This window comes from Lynx canadensis, chromosome D1 (genome assembly GCF_007474595.2).
Source record: "Lynx canadensis isolate LIC74 chromosome D1, mLynCan4.pri.v2, whole genome shotgun sequence".
Lineage (NCBI taxonomy): Eukaryota > Metazoa > Chordata > Mammalia > Carnivora > Felidae > Lynx > Lynx canadensis.
The window spans coordinates 18519412-18542684 of NC_044312.2; the positions used below are offsets into that span (position 1 = coordinate 18519412).

General features: G+C 41.4%; 1 protein-coding gene across 2 annotated transcripts; it reads left to right on the forward strand.

Annotated features, from left to right (window-relative positions):
• Positions 1-414: 414 nt before the first annotated feature.
• Positions 415-11540, forward strand: SC5D (sterol-C5-desaturase). 2 transcript variants are annotated; one of them, XM_030331455.1, is made up of 5 exons: positions 415-495; positions 6262-6479; positions 7271-7403; positions 9524-9624; positions 9974-11540. In XM_030331455.1, exons 2-5 carry the CDS (start codon positions 6270-6272, stop codon positions 10427-10429), a joined length of 900 nt encoding a protein of 299 aa, XP_030187315.1. In that variant the 5' UTR covers positions 415-495; positions 6262-6269; the 3' UTR covers positions 10430-11540. The 2 variants fall into 2 exon arrangements, with proteins under 2 accessions (XP_030187315.1, XP_030187316.1); XM_030331456.1 differs by lacking the exon at positions 415-495 and adding an exon at positions 3781-3802.
• Positions 11541-23273: the final 11733 nt, after the last annotated feature.

Sequence of the window (23273 nt, forward strand, 5' to 3'; positions counted from 1 at the left end):
AAAATGCACCGCCCGCCCCCTGCCCCCCGCCCCCCTCCCCGACCCGACATTCACCTCAAAGGAAATATCTATTTCCCTCAACGTAGAGCATCGGTTTTAGGGATGTTTCCATTAATACAGGAAACCCGATTCGGGCAGGATCTGAGCTACACACGTCAGTGACAGTGAAAAAAGACAAAAACAAAACCTGAAACTCCACCCGCCGCCGCCACGGTACCTGAACCAGGGTCCCGCCCTCTCTTCCACGGGGAGGACGAAGGGGGCAGGGCCGAGTGCGCTGCGCCCACGTGACCGCCAAGCGCCGCGCGCAGCCAAGTCGCGCGATCTGCCGTCATATCAGCTTATGCCGCCGGCCCCTGATTGGCTGGCGGCTCCGGCCGCTAGGAGCGTGTGTCTGGCTACGCCCCTCCCTGCCCGGCCCGCTGGCTGAACGCTGCTGGGCTCACTTTGGCCCAAGGCAACCTGCGACGTCCGCGGCGGTGGAACCTTCGGAAGGTAGGGATGCCAGCAGGGCAGGCGGCGGCGGCGGCGGCGGAATACCTCCGGAGAGGGATGGGCGAGGAGAGGAAGGGAAGTGGAGGGAGAGAAATCCGCAGGATGGGTCCCAGGTGGGGAAGTTGGGAGCGCGCCAGACGCTTTCTTTCAGGACCGGCTGCGGGGTGTCAGGCTCCGGGCGGGCGCTGGGGCTCCAGCGGTGACCCACGGCAGGGATTGGCAGGCAGCCGGGCATCCTGACAGCGTGCGCAGGCCGTGAGGCGTCGAGTGCGGGCGCAGGGGGCGCTCACTGGCGCTCGCTGGCGGGGATGGGGAGAGGGGCGACCGGAGACCTGCGGTGTCTGGGGGCTGTAGCCTGGCCCGAGGACGTTTCGGGGCGCTAAGGAGGCCCGCACATGAAAGCAACACACACGGCGAGGGACGTGAGGAAAACGACAAGTTGGCTACTGCGGATCGCTCATCCCAGGGAAGTCTGTCCAGTGAACGCTAATGCTTGGCTTTGAGACAGACTTCCCTATGTTTTGGAGGGATTTTTCCCTTTTTTGTTTTTTAAAGGGGCAAAGAAATTAGGCTGTGACCTCCTGACAATTGCAGTGCAAACCCCAGTTACTGCAACGTAATTAGGATGGAGGGACAACAGTCCGCGGTTTGTAAAGACTAAAAGGGAAGGGAAATAATGTATCGAGTTAGCGTCGAAAAAGGAAGAAGTCCTGTCTCTTGGCATCCCTGTGCAATAGCAGGATAAATTTGGAGGTGGTGTATATAGATAAAGTTCTAAATGTCAGTACGTAAAGTTTCCAAACTGGAAAGCTTGCGGTAGGCAGATATTTTTTAACCAAAACCTTCCAGCAGGTTACCTGTCTTTATATCACCGTTGGTGCGTGCGTGCGTATTTAGGTTTCTAATGATAAGCATCTAAAAAATAATAAGTGCATGATCCTTGATCACTTACAGAATGCTTTCCCATTCATTATGTAATGTAATTAGCGTGGAATACTCAGAATGCCGCATCCGTATGAGTACAACTTGAGAGATAATATAATGTAGAAGCTGGGAGAACAGACTCTAGACTATACATCCCAGTTGTTACTTGTTACTTAAGTTATTTAAACACTCCTGCCCTCAGTTTCCCTTTCTCTAAAGTGAAGGTTACAGAATTATCTACCTCCTCGGATTGTGATAATTAAGCCAAGTGATACAGAAAAAATGTTTTTAAATAATACCTGATTCTCAACAAATGTTAGCCGTTACTGTCTATACTTTTAAAATAAAGCAAAAGTAAGAGTAGACTCCGATATTCTAAGCCTAATTGTGTTTTATTAAAAACTGTTTTATTTTTATAAAGTTTCTTTGTTTCTGTAAATGTAAAATAGTACCAGCTTTGTTTCAGTCATGGGTAGTTAACTTAGGGTCTGTGAAGACCCTGACTTCAGTGGGGTATAAACCCCTTAAAATCGTATGCAAAATTATGTGAATTTGTAGTCACTGAGAATTGTAAACATTAAGGAGCTGAAGAGTTGAGATAGTGATGAAGAGGCAGTGGAACTTGGTGCGAGTTTAAGAAGTTTGACTTTGTGGGGTGCCTGGGTGGCCCAGTCAGTTGAGCGTCCAGCTCTTGATTTGGGCTCAGGTCATGATCTCACAGTTCGTGGGTTTGAGCCCTGTATCAGGTTCTGCACTGCCATTGTGGAGCCTGCTTGGGATTCTCTCTGCCCCTCCCCTACTCCCGCTTGCTCTTTCTCTCTAAACAACTAAACATTAAAAAAAAAAAAGAAAGAAAGAAAGAAAAAAAAATAGAACTTGGACTTTGCAGCCAGACTGCATGTGTTTGAGTTCCAGCTCCAGCATTTGTTACTTGATGATCCCAAGCAGATTACTAGTATTTCCTGTGCCCAGCTACTTGATCCATAAGATAATACTAGTACCTAACTCATGGGGTTTCTTGAAAGGGTTAAATGAGCTAATATTTACACTGCCTAGTGTACAGTAAATATTGATACTAGATATTATCAGTTATTTTTCAAAGAAAAACCAAATGACCTCTTTCTCCCTTAGGTTAAAGTAATTTTGACTCAGCTTTGGCTCCCGTAGCAACAGTAATAATAGCTCCTGTTTCTTGAATAACTTCTCTGTGTCAGTGCCAAAAGACTAGAAACTTAGTGCCTAAACCTTAAGAACAATTCTATAATGAAGATACGTTATCTCATTTTACAGATGTGGGTTTGAATATAAACTTCCAAGTTGAACTGCAATTTTGAGATTATATTACTGATTTCGAAAGATTTCTTTGTTAGATGTCAGAAAGTACGGCAACATATTTAGGAATACTTAATTTCTACATTCAACAAATAAAATTAATTGAAGCCAAAATTCTAAAAACACTTAAAATAGGTTTCATTTCACAGTATCTAAACCGCCTCCCTTTCCGGCACTGGTTTGTCGTTGCAGCAATTATGCACAGGGAATGTACAAATGAACACAACTAGCATGGTCCTCAGATAAAAGCAAAACTGAAGTTAGGGACTGAGATCTTGTGAAAGTTATTACTCACGTCTGATATTGAAGGTTGATTAAAGTAGATTTCTGGTTACTGTTTGAATTGTTTTTGGCTGCACTGTACTTACTGTATTGTCTTAGGGCTACGGGACTCTATAGGTAACATGTAGATTAGTCTGGAAACTCTTAACCAACCTTTAGTGGTGTCACAATATCTAGTTGCTGGGTTGTTTCTAAATGTTTATGTTTCCTGGTATGACTTAGTGTACTTCCTTTGCTACATTATTTCCCTTAGCAGTCTCTACTCCTTATGGCTTCAGCTTCAACCAGTACAAGCTCACTGTTGAACTTCCGATTCATATTTGCATGTAATCTACTGCTTTATGTCTAAGAAGAAGCATAGAGTTAAAGCTTATTAGTCTATGCTAATTAGATTTAAGACCCAAACTGACTCCATCATTCCTTACACACCCTGCGTGTCCCAAATATATATATTTGTCCCTGCGGCACCAAATACAACAGCTCTCCCAGAATTCCCTCTTTTGATTATGATGACATCATCATCCACATGAGCCAGCTTAAATCTCATAGTCATCCTGCATTTCTCCCTCTTTCATATTCCAGTATTTAATTGGTTGTCACGCCCTGTGGGTTTTATGGGTTTTTTTGTTTTTTGTTTGTTTAAGCAGGCTCCACCCCCCAGTGCTGAGGCCAACATGGGGCTTGAACTCATGACCCTGGGATCAAGACGTGAGCTGAGATCAAGAGTCAGATGCTTAACCAGCTGAGCCACCCAGGCATCCCAAGCCCTGTGGGTTTTTTACTTGCTCAATCTCTGATGAATATGTGTGTTCTTAGAGCTGGGCTAGTCTATCACAGGAACAACCAAATTAGTCTATCTCTGGCTCTGGCTCTTTGTCTTTTTCTCATCAATACTCATATTCCTAATGGAATGGTTTCTATGAAGTACGGGTCTAATTATAATCTCTTCCCTGCTCAGCGACCTTTTGGTATCTCCCCGTCGTGTATGAGGGAAAGTTCGATTCCCTAGCAGGGCAACAGAGCCCTTCCCAGTCTGACACCACTTTCCTTTCATAAGGTTTATCCTCAAACATTTTTTTCCCCTCTGTTTTACCCGTCACACTGTTTGGCACCCACCAGTGACACCCATTGAGTCACGAATGTAGCATGACTTTTTTCCATGCCTTTGCAAGTTGTTACTTTTATTTGAAATGCCTCTCTCTAAACTTTTCTTTCTGATAATGTCCTTTAACGCCTGAATCAGATATGTGTATACCTTTGTTATAGCACTTGCATTGATGTAATTATTTCTAAAATTGCCTTGTCTTGAAGATGGATTTTGACTGTATCTTTTCAATCTTTATAGGCTCATTATCTAGTGTAGAGCTTGATGCTTAATTGTTATTTGAATGAATTACCAGTGTATGATGAAGGATATATGTCAATATCTGGCATTTGGCATTAGTTAACTACCCTAGTTAGCACCGGGGTGGCTTGGTCAGTTAAGCATCCGACTCTTGATTTCAGCTCAGGTCATGATCTCACAGTTCGTGAGTTCGAGCCCCGCATCAGGCTCTGTGCCAACAATGCGGAGCCTGCTCGGGATTCTCTCTCTCCCTCTCTCTCTGACCCTCCCCTGCTTGCTCTCTGTATCTCTCTCAAAATAAATAAAAATAAACTTAAAAAAAAAAACTTTCCATGCCAAAGTGAGAAAAAAATGTTTGCAACGCCTATCACAGAAAAGGAGCTAAACACTCTTAATAAATAAGAACTTCTAGAATTTGATTTTAAGAAACTGACAACTCAGTGGGAAAATGGGCAAGGGATAAAGACATTACTTCACAGAAAAAAATATAAATTATTCTAAATATGTGGAGTCATGCTCAACCTCATAATAAGAAAAAGGTAAATATACACGGAGATATCATTTTTGTTGCTATCAGATTAGCAAACATCTTAAAGTTCGATGATACTGTCTGTTAAGGTTGTAGAGATATAGGCACTGTGGCCTTGCAAAGTGGTACAGTTCCTGTGCAGAGCAATTGGGCAGTGTCTACCAGAGTGACCAATGCAGTTCAACTCTGTCCTAGCTTTTCTGCTTGTAGAAATTTACACAAAGTAGGGTTAATCGTTGTAGCATTGTTTTAAATCACCTAAGATTAGAATCTATCCAAATCCTTGTAGGTGAGTTAGATAAACAGCAGCGAAGTCACACAAAGGAAACATATGTCCATAGTCCCTTAGCCACACTTTCAAAGTCCGAAAAGCCCTGAAAAACCAGAAGTTTTTTTGTTTTTTAAAGGTGGGCACTCAAACTCATTTGGTGGCAAGGGCTTACTCCCACTGACTGAGGTGCCCATTTTGTGTTGGTGTACCTGTCAGGTACCCCCACCCCTTGCAATTTGCTGGGACTTTTTGTTACTGTGGGTTTAATTGCATATGGCAACATTAAAAAAAAAAAAAAAGGTAATGAAAGCCCATATGAATAACAGAATGAATGGAAGCACCTGTCATTGGTAATAGCACAGAACACGGAGTTATATATTGTAGGAACTTGTGCGTCGTGTGTCTGTGAGGCCTCCGGCTGAAGAAGACGGTGTGGGCACTACCACCATGTGACTTAAAGACTAGAAGAACAGATTGCCAAAGTTTTACACTGGTGGTGAGGACCAAGAGAGAACTAACGAAAACCAGGAAACCACCGCCCAGGACAGAAAACAAAGATCCTAACCATGTTCTGATTAAGTGGTTGTGACAACAAGAACATAAATAAATGCCACCGGTTGCTTCTTGGATCTTGAAACAAGCTGGAATATATCAGGAAGAACTACTACTGAAGAAGAATGTTAGTATTAAGAAGAGAGGAATCAAGTTTAGGGAGCAGGGTAATGAAAAATATCTGAAAGTATGGTGAAAATTACTCTGCTGGTCAGGAAACAGCTACACCTAACCCTGGTGAATTGGCTAAGGTAATACCCGATGGAAACGTGAGTGCTGAATACATTTGCAGTGGTGGCGGAATATTGTGGTAACATATTGTTAAATTGCTCTGCACAGGAACTGTATCACTTTGCAAGGCCATAGCAATGTAGGGTAGTGTCTGTTGCCCTACAACCTTACCGGCAGAGAATGTCCTCAAACTTCAGGACATTCGTTAAGCAGGAACTTCATATATAGTTTTTCTAAAAATGTTTCGCATTAAAAAATATCAACATGGGTAAATAATTGTTGCACATGCTTATCCTTCAGGGACTAAGATGGATCTTGTACTCAGTGCTGCAGATTATTATTTTTTTACGCCGTACATCTACCCAGCCTCGTGGCCCGAAGACGACATCTTCCGACAAACTATTAGTCTCCTAATTGTAACAAATCTTGGCGCTTATATCCTTTATTTCTTCTTTGCAACACTGAGCTATTATTTTGTCTTTGATCATTCATTAATGAAGCATCCACAGTTTTTAAAGGTAAGTGATTTTCTTACCTACTTTTTAACTGTGTTTACCATAAAAATAATACGTATTTGTGTGTGAGATTTTCAGGTTAAACTGGTTATAACCATTAAGAAAAATTTCTGCAACCAGCATTAGATGGGTTAGATAGTTTTGGTAGGGCTAATCCCCTCTCTTAATGGAAACAAATAAATGAACCCAACTTCTTTTTTTTTCTTTTTTAATTATAAGCCTGGTGTCTTGCTAGATATATAGAATTTCTTTGCTAACAGTGATGAATAAATAAATGCACACATTTGTGTATTTGCTTTAATGTTTGACTTTCACAAACTGAAGTATGTTTTTACTGTGTGTGTGTGTGTGTGTGTGTGTGTGTGTGTATATATATATCTTTTGACACGATAGGAGATTGTAAACTTATTTACAATCATTTTCTATTTCAGTTATTTATATTTATCAGTTCCTCCAAGGACTAAAAAAAGAAAAAATCAAGAGAGGTTTGGGGATGGAAGTTATTTATGAAAGAAAGGCTCATTTTATAAATAGACGTGTAGAATGCGGATTTTGTGAGAAAAAGAGTAAGATCAAGAATTCAAGGTACTTAGCGTATTTGCTTTTTAAAAAAGAAGTGTCTTTCTTACACATGCATTCCCACGTATTAACATTTTAACGGAAACAGTTTAGCAGTAAGCTCCTTCACATAAAAGAGGTTGAAAAATCCATTCCAAGACAATTTCATCAATTTCATGCTGGTTTTGTTTACCATAGACTTTGTGGTTTTTAAGTATTGGAAATTTCATTTTCAGAATCAAGTCTATAGAGAGATTACGTTTACTGTGCAGTCATTGCCGTGGATTAGTATTCCCACTGTTGCATTGTTCCTGCTAGAGTTGAGAGGTTACAGCAAATTATATGATGACGTAGGAGAGTTTCCAAGTGGTAAGTAAATAATATGAACATGAGACACAGAGTGGTTTCTCTCAAGAACCAAATCTGCCTCTTTTTCTTCTTTTAAAATAATTACAGATTGTTTGTGGGTTTTTTTTTTCAGTTAAAAATTTTTGATGTTGGTTAAATTTTTTTTAATGTTTATTTATTTTGAGAAAAAGAGACAGAGTGCAAGCAGGGGAGGGGCAGAGAGAGGGGGAGACAGAATCCGAAGCAGTGTCCAGGCTCTGAGCTGTCAGCGCAGAGCCTGATGTGGGCTCAGTCCCATGACCCCGGGATGATGATCTGAGCCAAAATCAAGAGCTGGACGCTCAACCACCTGAGCCCCCCAGGCTCCCCATTTAATTGTTTTTAATGCTTTGTTTTTATGCATTCATGTCTTGCCACATAATGCACGTTTCCTAATCTATCAATTTTAAAGCTGGTCGTGGATGGAATTATGCTTAGGGGAAGATGGATAGATCAGAGATAGAGCTTTGCATTCATTTACTATTCTCTTTATTGAATTCAGACTCCCTCAAAAGCTCAAATGGTACATAATTATAGAAAATCAGAAAATACAGATTTTAAATCCACTGTCCTGCTACCTAGAAACTACCTCTTTTGACATACATCCTCCAGTTTTCTTTTCTTTTTTTTTTTTTAACGTTTATTTATTTTTTGGGGGGGGACAGAGAGAGACAGAGCATGAATGGGGGAGGGGCAGAGAGAGAGGGAGACACAGAATCGGAAACAGGTTCCAGGCTCTGAGCCATCAGCCCAGAGCCTGACGCGGGGCTCAAACTCACGGACCACGAGATCGTGACCTGGCTGAAGTTCGGACGCTTAACCGACTGCGCCACCCAGGCACCCTGCATCCTCCAGTTTTCTATGCATGTATACTTCATCATTTATGCTACAAAAATGAAACCCTACTACACATACTGGTTTGGACTTCGCTTTTTTTTCTTAGTAGTGTATATATATGTGGCCATCTTTTCATTCAGTAAATATTGACCTTATATAGTGTATGAGTTACAGTATCACATTATGTAGATATCCATAGTTTATTTAAATGATCCCCGATTTTTAGGCCTTTAGATTATTCCTTTTTTTCTCTTGTAGCCAGTCCTGCAATGACTAAATTTTTGTGAAATTCTGAAATTATGTAATGAAGAGACATTTCTGGTGTCTAGTATTAGAAAGCGAGAATAGTAGTTAACATTTATTGAGTGTTAATATGTACCAGCTACTTCTAAGCTTTCCACACGTATCAATCCATTTTATTCTATATCGGTTCTACGACATAGGTCCTGTTATTACGTTCCTCTTATAGGTGAGTAAATTAATGCACAGAGAGTGTCAGTAACTTGCCCATTCAGCAAATAAGTGGTCATTCAGCAAATAAGTGGTCTATCTGGGACTGGCCCTCAGGTTCGCTTGCACCCACACAGCTGCTGTCCAAGTAAGAGGTTAGATATTTAAAAGAAGGAACAAGAATTATACAGTAGGGTGATGAATTGACTAGGCCTTGAAAAGTGGATAGGACTCTGAGTAAATATAAAAGGAGAAAGTGCATTCTAGATACATGGAACAGAATGAGTAAAGGTACAGAGGTGAGACTTTCAAGATGTTGGGAGGACACTGGGTAAACCAGCCCGGTTAGTACAGGAATGGGTCAGGCAGGAAAGATCAGAAAAAGTTGGGTTGTGGAGGAAATGCTAGGTTTTAGGTATTTAGCGGGAAATAAAGTTCTAAGCAGGAAAATAGTGTGTAAAGATATGTTTTATGAGGATTAAGATGAAGGAAAAATAAACAGTGTTATTTATGCCCAGAGATTTAAATAAGAAAGATGCCTTAAGCATGTGTTTTTTTCTGTCTCATAAATGTCTTCATAATTTAATATTTGAGGTGGGGGCACTTTAAGGTTTTATGAGAGGCAAATGAGAAAATGAGCAGATACCAGAGAGATTAGGAAGATTAATTTATAATGTATTGAATTAGCCAAAACAGTTGATAGTGTTAGGTCTAGGATCATATTTGGTCCACTGAGATGGACAAGTCAAGTACAAAGTAAATTCTGATCCTGGAAGCCGGATCTTGGTTCTGATCTATCGTGTTGTCTCTTCTAGGCTGGTTTCGGCTCATTGTTAGTATACTGTCCTTCCTCTTTTTCACTGACATGCTGATCTACTGGATTCACAGAGGCCTTCATCATAGACTTGTGTATAAGGTAGAGTGAAATTTAGGGGAAAGAGAAAAACTATATCCATTTCAGCAGAGTATGGTTACAAGTTCTGTTTTCTGTTTCCCAGAATTTCCTGTAACTTACTAAATACCTAAGTAGCCACAGCATGACAGATACCAGGTTCATTTTGTTTGTGTTCTTTATGGGTCTGGAGGGGCTATGTTACAATGTTACTGTTTCAGGTAAAGGAGGGCATTTTATAACATGAGTGATTTTGCTGAATTTATAGAGATTTTTTAGTTAGGTCATTGGAAATGACATGCTCATGACATGGGCATGGAAAGCTAAGTTGAAAAGTGAAGGTGGTTATTAACTGTGTTCTTTCCTTCTGTAGCGCATACACAAACCTCATCATCTCTGGAAGATTCCTACTCCATTTGCCAGTCATGCTTTTCACCCCGTGGATGGCTTCCTTCAGAGTCTACCTTACCATATATACCCTTTTATCTTTCCACTACACAAGGTGGTTTACTTAGGCTTGTACATCCTGGTCAATATCTGGACGATTTCCATTCATGATGGTGATTTCCGTGTTCCCCACATTTTAAGGCCATTTATTAATGGCTCAGCCCATCATACAGACCACCACATGTTCTTTGACTATAACTATGGACAGTATTTCACCTTGTGGGATAGAATTGGAGGCTCATTCAAAAATCCTTCCTCCTTTGAAGGGAAGGGACCACTTAGTTACGTGAAGAAGATGACAGAAGAAAAATGGAACAGCCACGCAGAAAACGGTTGTAAAAATGGAAAATTATTCAGTGGAGAGCTTACAAAGACTGAGTAGTAGATTTTTGCCCTGTTATTGAATATGACAAAATATTTTTAGTTAAGGAAAAATAATCTACATACATACAACCAAGAGACATAGCAAGTAAATGGTATTTGAAAGTCCACGTTGTGGGTTCTGCTCATCATGATGGTAGGTCAAGGAAAGATGCTGTCTGTGAACACCAAGATTTTCAACCTCGTGCTTACAATACTAAGTGTTGGTCTAAAGGGCAAGTTATGTCTTTCTAGCCAGCATATCTATAATTTGTATAGCCTCAGCGGTTTTTGTAAGGATAGAGAATAAATTATCGAGGGGACTAGGTTATGTCCTTTTGCCTTAATCCACCCATACTGATTAAGAAAAATATGTTATGCTTGATAATACCAACACTAAGCATCATAACAAAGAAATACTAATAGGAATAGGGTTCCTTATTTCAGGAATGGTTAAGTCTTCAGTGTTGGTATGGTAATGACTACCCATAGTGTTTGTTCAAGTGGAAACATCAGTGTGAAAAAAAACTCTGATAAAACATTAGCAGCCAAGTAAATGACCTAATTAATACCAGGTATAAGAAGATTATCATCTTCCTACATGTAGGAAGCTTCTCTGTAGACATTGTCAAATAATTGCATTTTACTGATGAAAACATAAACTAGAATTTTTAAGAAAATATTCATACTACCATGATTTAATCCAAACCTGGGACTGTTTTAAGATTTTGATGGTTATGGTTTTAAACCATTGTTTAATAAGTATTATGTGAACCTGAGTATATTTAGAAAGGGAAATTTGATGCCCAAGTAATATATTTGACATTACTGCTTTTTTAATTAAAAGGATGCACTGCACTTTTGATATGTTTCAAAGTTACAATCCTGTAATTTCCTATGAAAGGAAGTAATTGCCAAAAATTTAGGCCTATCACTGAAGATTAGCTTTGAAATCTTATTTTCTCTCCTCTCCCTTCACTTTCCCCCACATTCTGTGCAAGAAGATTTAACAAATACTTTCGTAAAGAAATGTTGTGTGTTGTAACAAATATGTTGGAAAAACATGATTTGGAAAGGCATTCTATAAGCTATTTATGTAAAATCAATAAAAGTTGATTATCACTATTATTAAACTGTATCAGTTAAATATTGTAACTGCACAAAGTATTCTTTGTACACATTTTGTGTCACCTTGAAGCCACAGACATGATGTGGATCGTTGAAACTTTTAAATGTTCCCAAATGCTCCAAGTCAAGAGAGAAAGAAGGGGGTAGCACATTCTTTTTATACTCACATTCTTACTAGACGTGAGTGTTTTAGCAAGAGACCCGTCATAAAACTTAATGCTTGGTGTCCTGAAGAAAGTATTTTTTTCTGAGTTACTGTTGACAGGGTCCTACTACTTAAACATACTAGCGTGCCAGCTGGTGTTCTGTAACTGACAAATGCAGACAAGTGATGTTCACTAACCCCCCTGGCTCCAGTGCTCCACTTTGACCCCCCAAAATTAGGAAATTAAGCAAACTTTGTTTCCTCTGATAATGACGGCTAATATTCAAGTTTTCTATTTCTGTTTCAGTTTTGGTAGTTTATCTGTTTCTAGGAATTTACCCGTTTCTTCCAGGTTGTCCAATTTGTTGGCATATCATTTTTCATAATATTCTCTTGTAATAGTTTGTATTTCTGTGGTGTTGGTTGTTATTTCTCTTCTCTCATTTGTGATTTTATTGATTTGGGTCCTCCCTCTTTTCTTTTGGGTAAGTCTGGCTAGACGTTTATCAATTTTACTAACTTTTTTCTCAGAACGTGCCCCTGGTTTCATTGATCTGTTCTATTGTTTTTTTAGTTTCTATATCATTTATTTCTGCTCTAATCTTTATTATTTCCTTCATTCTGCTGGTGTTAGACTTTGTTGTTCTTTTTCTAGCTTCTTTACGTGTAAGGGTGGGTGGTTTATTTGAGATTTTTTTTTGCTTCTGAGGGCAGGCCTGTATCGCTGTATAGTTCCCTCAGGATCGCTTTTGCTGCATCCCAAAAGTTTTGGACTCTTGTGGATGACAGCTAGTGTTTATTGAGTTTCACTCCTGATCAGGCACTATTACAAGTCCTTGACATGAGGAAATTGGAATGCAGTTGTATGACTTTTCCAAGGTTATTTCTCTCATGTAAAGCCCAGTGTGGATGTTTCTGGTCAGTGGGCAGCTCTCCCCAGTCATTCTGAGACCCAGGCTCCTTCCATCTTGGGGCTACCTATCTCTAGTTTACAGTCTTCCTTGTTGAAGAAGCCCACAGAGGAAGAGGGAAAGGTACCCATGGAAAATGTTTGTGGGTCAGGCCTAAAAGTCATGCATATCCCTTGCCATGTTCCTTTGGACAGAACTTAGTTGTATGGCCAATCACACTGAAAGAGATTCTGGAAAATGTGTCCAATTGTGCCTGGAAGGATGGGGCAACTGCTTTCTGGAACAGCTAGCCAGTTTGCCATGCGCACATAATGTATTCTTTTCGGGGGTCCCAGTAAAAGGCACTGAAGTGATGAATGAGCCCCCAGGGTATTTCGAGTTATCCATCCACTGGATGTCTTTGTGCCCTTAATTAACTGTGTGTTAGTTTCCTCTAGGTTCTTACTACTGTGTCGCTAATAGAAAAGAAAGGACATGGGGCGCCTGGGTGGCTTGGTCGGTTAAGCGTCCGACTTCAGCTCAGGTCATGATCTCACGGTCCGTGAGTTCGAGCCCCACGTCGGGCTCTGTGCTGACCGCTCAGAGCCTGGAGCCTGTTTCAGATTCTGTGTCTCCCTCTCTCTCTGCCCCTCCCCTGTTCATGCTCTGTCTCTCTCTGTCTCAAAAATAAATAAACGTTAAAAAAAAAAATTTAAGAAAGGACAGAATTTATAGGGAGAGGAAATCTTCCCAAAAACGTTAGTAATAATCAATCTGGTCTGTACTCTCCCATCTTTTTTTTTTTCTTTTTTTCCGCCTTTTTAAAAAAATTCTGATCTTATTAAGCAGTATGATGTTTAGAGGTCTGCCATTATTTTCTATACTACTACTGCATCGGCCAATCTCCTTTAGAGGAATTCAGACAATATTCGTGGAAGTGAGGATCTAAATTCCCTCTCACAGGAACATCAAGTGAAAGGTTTTCCCCCTTGACTTTGAAACCTTTTGTAGTTAAAGAACTGAAAGGGACAGTCAACATTGTCCACTTTTATGATAGAAATTGGGAAATGGATGGAGGTGGTACAAGAACACATTTCAAAAACCCAGAGACTTTTATCAGGTGCTGTCCCTGTTCTTTGCTGTCTCTGGTTCTTTGTCTCTCTGTCTCTCTGTGCTGTGAATTTCCTACTTCTCATTTCTCTGTCCCATGTTTCTTTCTCTTCCCATCTTAAAAGAAGTCAGGGACAGATCCGGCAAAGAATTGTGAGTTCAGGTTTTGGTACATGGGGTCTGCAGTGCTAGCAGACTATTTAAATAGGGATGATGTCTGGGAGGAAGAAGGAAAGTAGGAAGACCAATCAGAACAAAGATTTGAGATTAATTCAGAGAAGAAAAAGTTTAAGGCCATGAGATTGCCAAGAGAGCATGAAAAAAGCTATCCAAAGAAACAAACCAACTTAAGGGATAAAGAACTTCCTTTCCTTGTCTTCCCAACTTCTTCAGTGTCAAAAACCTTGACTGGCAGTCTTCTATCAGCAGTTACTGCTTTCTGTCCTGTATCGTTGTTAAGTGCACCTAATTTATTCTAGACCCCGGAATCCTTCAAAGTAGAGACCGGGTGTGAATCATCACTGTATTAAAGTATGTGTCCTTGAAGGACATGGTTGAGGTTAGGGGCACCTGGGTGGCTCAGTCAAACATCTGACTTCGGCTCCGGTCATGATCTCACGGTCTGTGAATTTGAGCCCCGTGTCAGGCTTTGTGCCAACAGCCCCCATCTCCCCCCCCCCCCCCAAATATGGTTGGGGTTTGATACTTTGCTGAATGAATTAATGAAGTGGTGGAAATGCCCTTCCCTTCAATAAACATTTAAGGAACCCCCTACCAGGGGTCACACACTGCACCAGATGCTGCAAATATTTATGCTGTAGATTTTTTTTTTTTTAACGTTTATTTTTGAGACAGAGAGAGACAGAGCATGAACAGGGGAGGGTCAGAGAGAGGGAGACACAGAATCTGAAACAGGCTCCAGGCTGTCAGCACAGAGCCCGACACGGGGCTCGAACTCACAGACCACGAAATCATGACCTGAGCCGAAGTCGGCCGCTTCAACCCACTGAGCCACCCAGGCGCCCGAATGCTGTAGATTCTTAAGCACTGTCTTTTTAGCCAACAATTCAGGTCTTATTCATTAGCTGACCTTTGCTGAGTGCCTGGGAGGAGTCAAAGGGAAAGTAAAGAGGATTCAGATGGGTCCTAATCAAGGATGGACTGTCCTTTTTTTTTTTTTTTTCTTTCCATTCAAAGTTCACTAGGAATGAAGGAACAAAACTTGCCAGTACCCTGGATTCTGACCATATAGGAATCAGTAGTAAGAGAACCGATCAGGGAGTTGAATGCGTCTGCGTGGAGTTACTACATAACAGTGTTCCGGATACAAAAAAAAAAAAACTTCAAAATTATTGGTTGATTACACCAAGAAATGACGAACCTGGGAGGACAATCTATAACTTCAGCTGGAGTATAATTCATCTCAGAGGAATTACAGACACTAATTGCTTTAGAGTTAAATAGTTTTGAGTCCTGGCTCTGCCCCTTGCAAATTGCATGACCTTGGTTTCTCTATCTGCAAACTGATGAAAATACTGCCTACCTAATAAGATTAAACGGGTTAGAAACACTCAATTAAATGTCAACAGAGGCTATAATTCATGTAAATTGTGAGCCTCTGCTTTCTAGGCTCAATGATTATTGTCATTACACCTGGGATAGCCCCTCAATGGAAATCAACTACTGGGAGAAAAAAAACGCCCCTGGGTACTTTGGCCTTAACATGGGAGGGTGAAAGACACGGGGTGAACAAGAAATAGGGAGCACAGAGGAAAATCCTAAGAAAAGCCAAAGTTAACACATATACTGTAAATTTTCTTTGTAGCAATTGTAAGATATCTAAATTATTTGTTGCTAAATGATTTTATTTTAAAAATGCATTGCTGGGGCACCTGGGTGACTCAGTCGGTTAAGCGTCTGACTCTTGGTTTCAGCTCAGGTCATGATCTCACCGTTCGTGGGGTCAGGCTCTGAGCTTACAGTACAGAGCCTACTTGGAATTCTATGTCTCTGTCTCTCTGCCCTTCCCCCCGCCACCAGAATAAATAAACAAATAAATAAATAAATAAACTTCAAAAAAATAAAATATTTGTACTATAGACTTTCATCCACTCCTTATATCATTTTATCTATTTTAAAATTATAATTTTACACACTAAGCCATTTCCTTGTATGAAAATGTGGCCTCCTGACATGTTCTACCAAACAAACAAATAGGAACCTGGACACTTAGTGCACATTCTGATATTTGAGAGCACTTGCTGTGGTGAGTTTTGTCCAGTGCTTCATCAAGATTTTTTTCTTTTAATTAACTTAATGGAGGTATCATTTAAATACAGTAAAATGTACTCATTGTATGGTTCAATGAGCTTTTATAAATACGTACACCATCCAAGCAGCACCCAGTGAAGATATAGAACATTTTCAGGGTGCCTGGGTGGTGTAGTCAGTTAAGCGTCCCATTCTCGATCTCAGCTCAAGTCATGATCTCACGGGTTCGTGAGTTCAAGCCCTGCATCAGGCTATGCGCTGATGCCGTGGACCCTGTCTCTCTTTCTCTCTGCCCCTCCCCCACTTGTTCTCTTTCTCTCTCTCAAATAAACTTTAAAAATATTAAAATTAAAAAAAAAAGATACAGAACGTTTTCTTTACCAGAAAAAAATTGATCTTCCTTCACAATCTCTCCACATCCCTTAGGTAACCACCAATCCACTTTCTGTTATTGGAGATGAATTTTGCTTGTTCTAGAATTTCTTACAGATTGAATCAGTATGTACTCTTGTGTCTAGTTTTTTTAGCTTACATGTTTTGAAATTCAGGCTATTGCATATGTCTGTAGTTTGTTCCTTTTTGTCTCTGTTCCATTGCGGTATATTACAATTTGTTTATCTGTGTGTCTACCGATGGATTTCTGGTCTATTTCTAGGTGAGGTTATTATGAATAAAGCCGCTACAAACAAATGTACAAGTCTTTGTATGGATCTATGTTTCCCTTTCTTTCTGGTAAATACCTGTTCATATAATGCCTCAGTACCAGGGTAGATATGTGTTTAATTTTACAAGAAACGATCAAACTCTTCTCCAAAGTGATTGTACCATTTTACATTCCGACTACAAATGATGAGAATTCCATTTCCTCCACATCCTCACAAACAGTATTGTCAGTCCTTATTTTTAGCCATGCTAGTGGGTGTGGAGTAGTGTCTCATTGTACTTGATTTGTATTTTCCTATGACTAATTATGTTAAACACGTTTTTTTTTTTCATGCTTTTTGGCTGTTTTACACTTCTTTTCTGAAGTATCTGTTCAAGTCATTTGGCCACATTTTAGATCAAGTTGTTTTTCTATTAGTGATTTATAAGAATTTTCATATATTGGCACAAATCCTTTGTCAGATATATGTGTTACAAATGTTTACTCCAATCTGTAGCTTGCCTTTTCATTTCCTTAATTGTATTTTTAAAGTCAAAAACAGGAAAGTTATTTAATTTTGATTAAGACCAATTTATCAATTGACATCTTTGATAATTATTGCATCTTATGTCCCATTTAAGAAGTCTTTGCCTATCTCAAAGCAAGCTCGGACTTCTTTTTGGGGGAAGATTTTTGATAATGCATTCAAATTCGTAATAGAAGACTTTTCATATTTTTATTTCTCCATTTGTCAGTTTTGATACACTGGTTTTTAAGAAATTTGTTTATTTCGTTTTAAGTTTTCAGATTTTTTGCCATAAAGTTGTAACATTCCCCTATTACACTTTTATTTTTTTTAATGTTTATTTTTGAGCGGGGGGGCAGGGCAGAGAGTGGAAGACTTAGGATCTGAAGCAGGCTACACAAGGACAAGGACAGTAGAGAACCCGATTCGGGGCTTGAACTCATGACCCAAGAGATCGTGGCCTGAGCCACCCAGGGGCCCCTCCCTCTTACACATTCAACGCTTACAGGATCTGTAGCGATGTTTCCTTTTTTTTTTTTTTAGAAGATCTTTTTTTTTTTGATGTTCCTTTTTAAAATTCCTGATACTGATCATTTGTTTTCTTCCTTTTCTTGATCAGTAGAGCTGAGCGAATATACATTTAGTTGATCTTTTTTAAAGAATCTACTTTTCGCTCTGTTGATTTTTCTCCATTGCTTGTCTTCGGTTTTGTTACTTTCTGCCTCTTTTTCCTTTTATTTTTTTGGGGTTACATTGATCTCTCTGTCTCTCTCCCTTTCTCCCTTTCTATGTCTTCTCTTTAACTTCTCAAGACAGAAGCTCAGATCAGTGATTTTTTTTTTTTTCCTTTATAAATATAAACATTTAAAGCCACTGAATTTCCTGTAAGGTCTGCGGTGACTGCATGCCACACATTGTGATACGCTGTGTCTTCATTGCTATTTAGTTGCAAGTATTTTCTATTTTTCAGAGCGATCTCTTCTGTGACCAGTGGTACGATGGCCTTGTACTGGGTCAGCTTAGCCGAGCCAGAATGGTGTTTCCCGAAATTACTCTCCTACAGGGTTGTGGGTTAGCACGGCTGCCCAAGTCGTTTTGTGCCAGATTTAGAAGGTGGAAATGGAGCGGCAACCATGTTACTTTTCACGCTTGGAAAGACGAGGCGGTCTAGGAGTCACTGTTGCCGATTCAGTCATGTTGTAACTTCGCAGTTGGCTCGCGAATGCAATCGGCCCAATGCAGCATCTGGGCCTGCAGCAGCCGTGACTCCACTCTGCTCCCCTTCAGCTTCTCCCAGTTCTGGGCCTGATGTGTGTTTAAGCCTCTGCCGCCCTCCATCTCAAAGGGGTGGTGAGGGGTTGACAAAGGCACCGGTCCACCGTCCTGAGTTGCACAGTCTCCCAAGTGCTAGTCCATCCTCGTCGCCCCCTCGTGCCCACCTCACATTTGCCTTTCCTTCCTGACTTCCTCCTCCACAGACTTCAGATCCCAACACCAGACGGAAACGATCACCTCCTATGAACCGTAACCAGCCTTCACAGTTAGCTGTGGTCAAATCCTCGCTTCTCTGATGGAATGCTGATAAAGAACCTGCCACTGGGGCGCCTGGGTGGCGCAGTCGGTTAAGCGGCCGACTTCAGCCAGGTCACGATCTCGCGGTCCGGGAGTTCGAGCCCCGCGTCGGGCTCTGGGCTGATGGCTCGGAGCCTGGAGCCTGTTTCCGATTCTGTGTCTCCCTCTCTCTCTGCCCCTCCCCCGTTCATGCTCTGTCTCTCTCTGTCCCAAAAATAAATAAACGTTGAAAAAAAAAAAAAATTAAAAAAAAAAAAAAAAAAAAGAACCTGCCACTGAAAGTGATCCCAGGGGTCAGAATCTTAAGAATCAGACCTCTGTTGGGGCACCTGGGGGGGGGGGGGGGGGCTCAGTCGGTTGAGCATCCGACTTCAGTTCAGGTCATGATCCCACAGTTCATGGGTTGGAGCCCTGAGTCAGGCTCTGTGCTGACAGCTCGGAGCCTCGAGCCTGCTTCAGATTCTGTGTCTCCCTCTCTCTCTGCCCCTCCCCCCCTAACACTCTGTCTCTCTCTCTCTCAAAAATAAATAAACATTAAACACAATTTTTTTAAAAGAATCAGATCTCTGCAGACTTTTCAAGTCACTATGTTTGGATACCTGACACTAGCATAACATTGTGTATTTCAATTAAAAAATTTAAAAAACAATCAGTTCTCTGAACTGGTCTTGTGTTATCTGCAAGCGATTCTCTGATTCAGTTAGCTTTAAAGTCACCAGTGACCCTGTTTCCAAAATTAAAGGGGATGTTGGAAGTCCGTGATCTTGCAATAGCAAAACAGTTACTTAAATAATCACTTGGAGACACCTGTAATCAAGTGCATGTGGAAGACAAGGCTTGGGAGGAACAAGTGTTTGAGGCATAGAACATTCTAGTGGAAACAGAGTGTAAGAAGCTTATGCAGAGCTTCTAAGTGTGCTGAGAAACTTAGACAAAGATGATGAGTTTATGACTTTAAATTCCCAGTTCAGCACCCAACTAAGGAGCCCAAACGCCCTAAATGAGAATTGCCCTAAATGAGAATATGCCCTAAAATAAACTCTTACCTCTGCAGTTGTAGAGCCAAATTTCTGAAAGCCACGTCAAAGTTTCATTGTGCTGGCAGCAAATTAAATTCCTGATCTTATTGACTTTTATATGTTAAAGGTATGGCATTGATGGGGAACGAATAGGACTCTGAAAATGAGATAAAGGTATTAAAAGAATTCTGCACCCCAACTCCAGTGTGTGTGTGTGTGTGTGTGTGTGTGTGTGTGTTGGGGAGGGAGGGATTCATACCACCAAGCAATTCTCTGACCCCAGCTGGGTGAACTGCCTTTCAACTCCACTCTGACTCTACTCAGAGATCGCATCAGATTTCACAGGGTAAGGGCTCAGTCCCACAAGACTGGCCACTTCAGATGCCAGCTGTTACCTGTACTTGCTTCTGACCCACAGGCTATAACCCAGAGGTTTTCACAACCGCCTCCTTGAGTTTGAATAATTTGCTGGAGTGGTTCACAGGACTCAGGAAACCTGTTTACTCGCTAGATTACTGGCTTATTACAGAGGATATTAAAGGATACGAATCAGCAGCCAGGTGGAGACTTACATAGGGTGGGGTCCTGAACAAAGGAGCTTCCCTCCTTGTGGAGTCCGGGGCTTGGCCTGGTGCCACGCAGAAAGGTTCCAGTTCCCAAACCTATACACTCTGAAGCCCTCCCCCCCCCCTTTTTTTTATGGAGGCTTCATTACAGAGGCATGATTGATGAACTCATTGGCCATTCGTGATTGATTCAACCTCCAGTCCCTCACCCCTCCCAGGAAATAAGAGAACTGAAAATTCTATCCCTCTAATCACATGGTTGTCTCTCCTGGCAATCAGTGCCCATCCTTCAGTGTGGTCCAAAAGTTAGCCCATTAACATAACATGACACTTTTATTACTCTCCTCACTTAAGAAATCCCAAGAGTTTTAGGAGCTGTGTGTGCCAGAAACTGGATGAAGACCAAATATATATATTTTTACTATAGATCACAATATCACGGGTAGATAGGCAGATTTGATGCAACTAGGGACCTTGAGCCCATAAATTCTACTGAGCCTCCTCGGGCAATAGAAGAGAAAATTGTGTGGTAGGCAAAGTATTGTGACAGCACTATTTAGCAGAAAGATATATGGCATAAAAGTAATATGCATTCAGATACTGGTTCTGAGCTTATATAGTTTCTTCTATTGATAGGGAAAAATCTGTTATAAGATGGCTGACAGGACTGATGGGGGATTCCAGTCCCTGCCCGAAGACCCCCCCTTCCGGGTTTTTCTTCTTACCCAAAAGACTTGCCACACTCCAAAAGACTATAAATTGTCCCCACTGCTGATGCTCTGGGCTCAGACCTCTGGAGAATGATCTCCTCTGCGCCCACCTGTGTAAAATAAATCTCTTGCCTTCCAAGATCTCCCAGTGGAGAGCCACCCAGGCGCCCCGAATAATATTTTGTGTAATACCTTGTGCGGAGCCCATTACATGCATTATCTTATTTAATCTTTCCCAAAAACCTATGAGGCACATTCTATACTTTACACATGAAGAAATTTGAGACTGCGAAGGTGAATCTGTGAAAATCACAGAGCAAACTTATGGGGAAGTCAGGATTTGAACTCAGGATTTAAACGTAGTTCTGTTTAGAGGCACCTGGGTGACTCAGTCGGTTGAGCATCCAACTTCGGCTCAGGTCACGATCTCGAAGTTCGTGAGTTCAAGCCCCACATCAGGCTCTGTGCTGACAGCTCAGAGCCTGGAGCCTGCTTCAGATTCTGTGTCTCCCTCTCTCTCTGCCCCTTCCCCGCTCATACTCTGTCTCTCTCTGTCTTTAAAAAAATGAATAAACGTTAAAAAAAATTCAAACATAGTTCTGTTTCAATTCACAACCTTTGGTTATGCGCTAGGATAACACTGCTGTAATGTAAAGATAAACTGACTTAACCCTTACAGAGTACCTAGATCAAAGGGCCTCATGGTTAGCACTCGGTAATTGTTATTATTCATTCTACACCAGCTAACCAAAGCCCTTTGACCAGTTTTACTTCCCTTCAACTCTCGCTATCACCCTCTTTCTCTAGGTTAAAGCCCGGTGATTAATTCATTCACAGGGGTGAATGATTAACATCGTAACCCTTCTTCTAGAACCTTTTATGCAATTGCAAAATGTCAAACCTGTGGAGGACACTAAGGATCATGAGTTCAACCCTTTATTTACAGAAGGAACAAGTCCAAAGAGATACGCGGAATTAGTCAGCGTCACATTGTGAGTTTGTAGGCAGGATGGTAACTCTGTGGAGAAGGTTAAGAGAAAAACAAACTAAAGCAGGTGTTCAAATTCCCTCTAAAGCAACTATGCTAATGATATCATGTAGGGCAGCTCCCACTGTAAACTTTTTGGAGGGGCCAGCGTTGCAGAAAAAGTAGTCTCTCTCGATGAGTGTGAAATCACTTAGTGGGTAGTTGTGGGTAATCCTTGCAGATCCTATTGTTCGAAGTACCATCCTGTAGGAAATTGAGGAATCTGTTTATCAGACTTTTGGATTAAGAGCTGGCGTGGGAAGTTCCCACTCCCTTTGAGATGCCAGGCTTCCAGCTACTTGAGTAGTAATTAGAAATTCGGTGCCTATGGACAGAGAAAGGCTTATGTTAGACTCAATCTTAGACTTTAGTTAGCACCCAGCACGAGGGCTCAAAGGGATAGGGAAATGTTTCCTCGCTTCCTCTTTCTCCTTCTGTTCAGTAATTCACACCTGAAGCCACTAGGTGGTGTCAAACAAGGACGATCCCTCTCAGTGACCGTCTGGCACAGGAGCTGGACCCCTCGCAGGCTGAGGGAGGCTTTGGGCTTCATGCGACGTTCGGTATATGCACTACCCTTGAGAATAAATAAAAGTTTTAAAGTACATTTAATTAATGTTTTTAAAAAAAATGAAGGGGGGGGCGCCTGGGTGGTTCAGTCAGTCAAGCGTCCAACTTCGACTGAGGTCACGGTCTCACGGTCCGTGGGTTCAAGCCCCATGTCAGGCTCAGTGCTGACAGCTCAGAGCCTGGAGCCTGCTTGGGATTCTGTGTCTGCCTTTCTCTCTCTCTCTCTCTGCCCCTCCCCTGCTCACTCTCTGCCTCTCTCTCAAAAATAAATAAACGTTAGAAAAAATTTTTAAAAAATGAACTCCCACGGTGCTGCTTCATAAGCAGAGCAGAGAGCCGCCCGAATGAAAACAGAGCGAGCCGCGTGGGCATCTGCGAAAGAAACAATCAGGGCAGGTCTTTGGGGTGTTTGAGAAAGAACAACGAGGCCGCCGTGACCTGGGCCTGGTAAGATCTGGAAAGTTATGGAACTATGAGGAAGTCTAGAAGTTACACACGGAGGTAAGGAGAGTGGGAAGGCCGGAAGGTGCGCTCAGGTTGCCTGGAGTCTAGAGGAGTGAGCACCAGGACCTGTGAGTCGAAGGAGAAAGGATTTGAGGCGTAACGTTTAATGAAAATGCTGCAATGTTGCGTCAGTCTCAAAAGCGTGGAGATAAATCTGCACGACCTGGCTTTTTGGTAGACGCTTG

What these genes read in the sequence shown, in the direction of transcription:
- SC5D (XM_030331455.1), top strand. Translation starts at nt 6,270, where the DNA reads ATGGATCTTGTACTCAGTGCTGCAGATTATTATTTTTTTACGCCGTAC. An exon ending in AGCATCCACAGTTTTTAAAG is followed by an intron (nt 6,480 to 7,270) that starts GTAAGTGATTTT and finishes TTTCATTTTCAG; the next exon opens with AATCAAGTCTATAGAGAGAT. An exon ending in CGTAGGAGAGTTTCCAAGTG is followed by an intron (nt 7,404 to 9,523) that starts GTAAGTAAATAA and finishes TGTCTCTTCTAG; the next exon opens with GCTGGTTTCGGCTCATTGTT.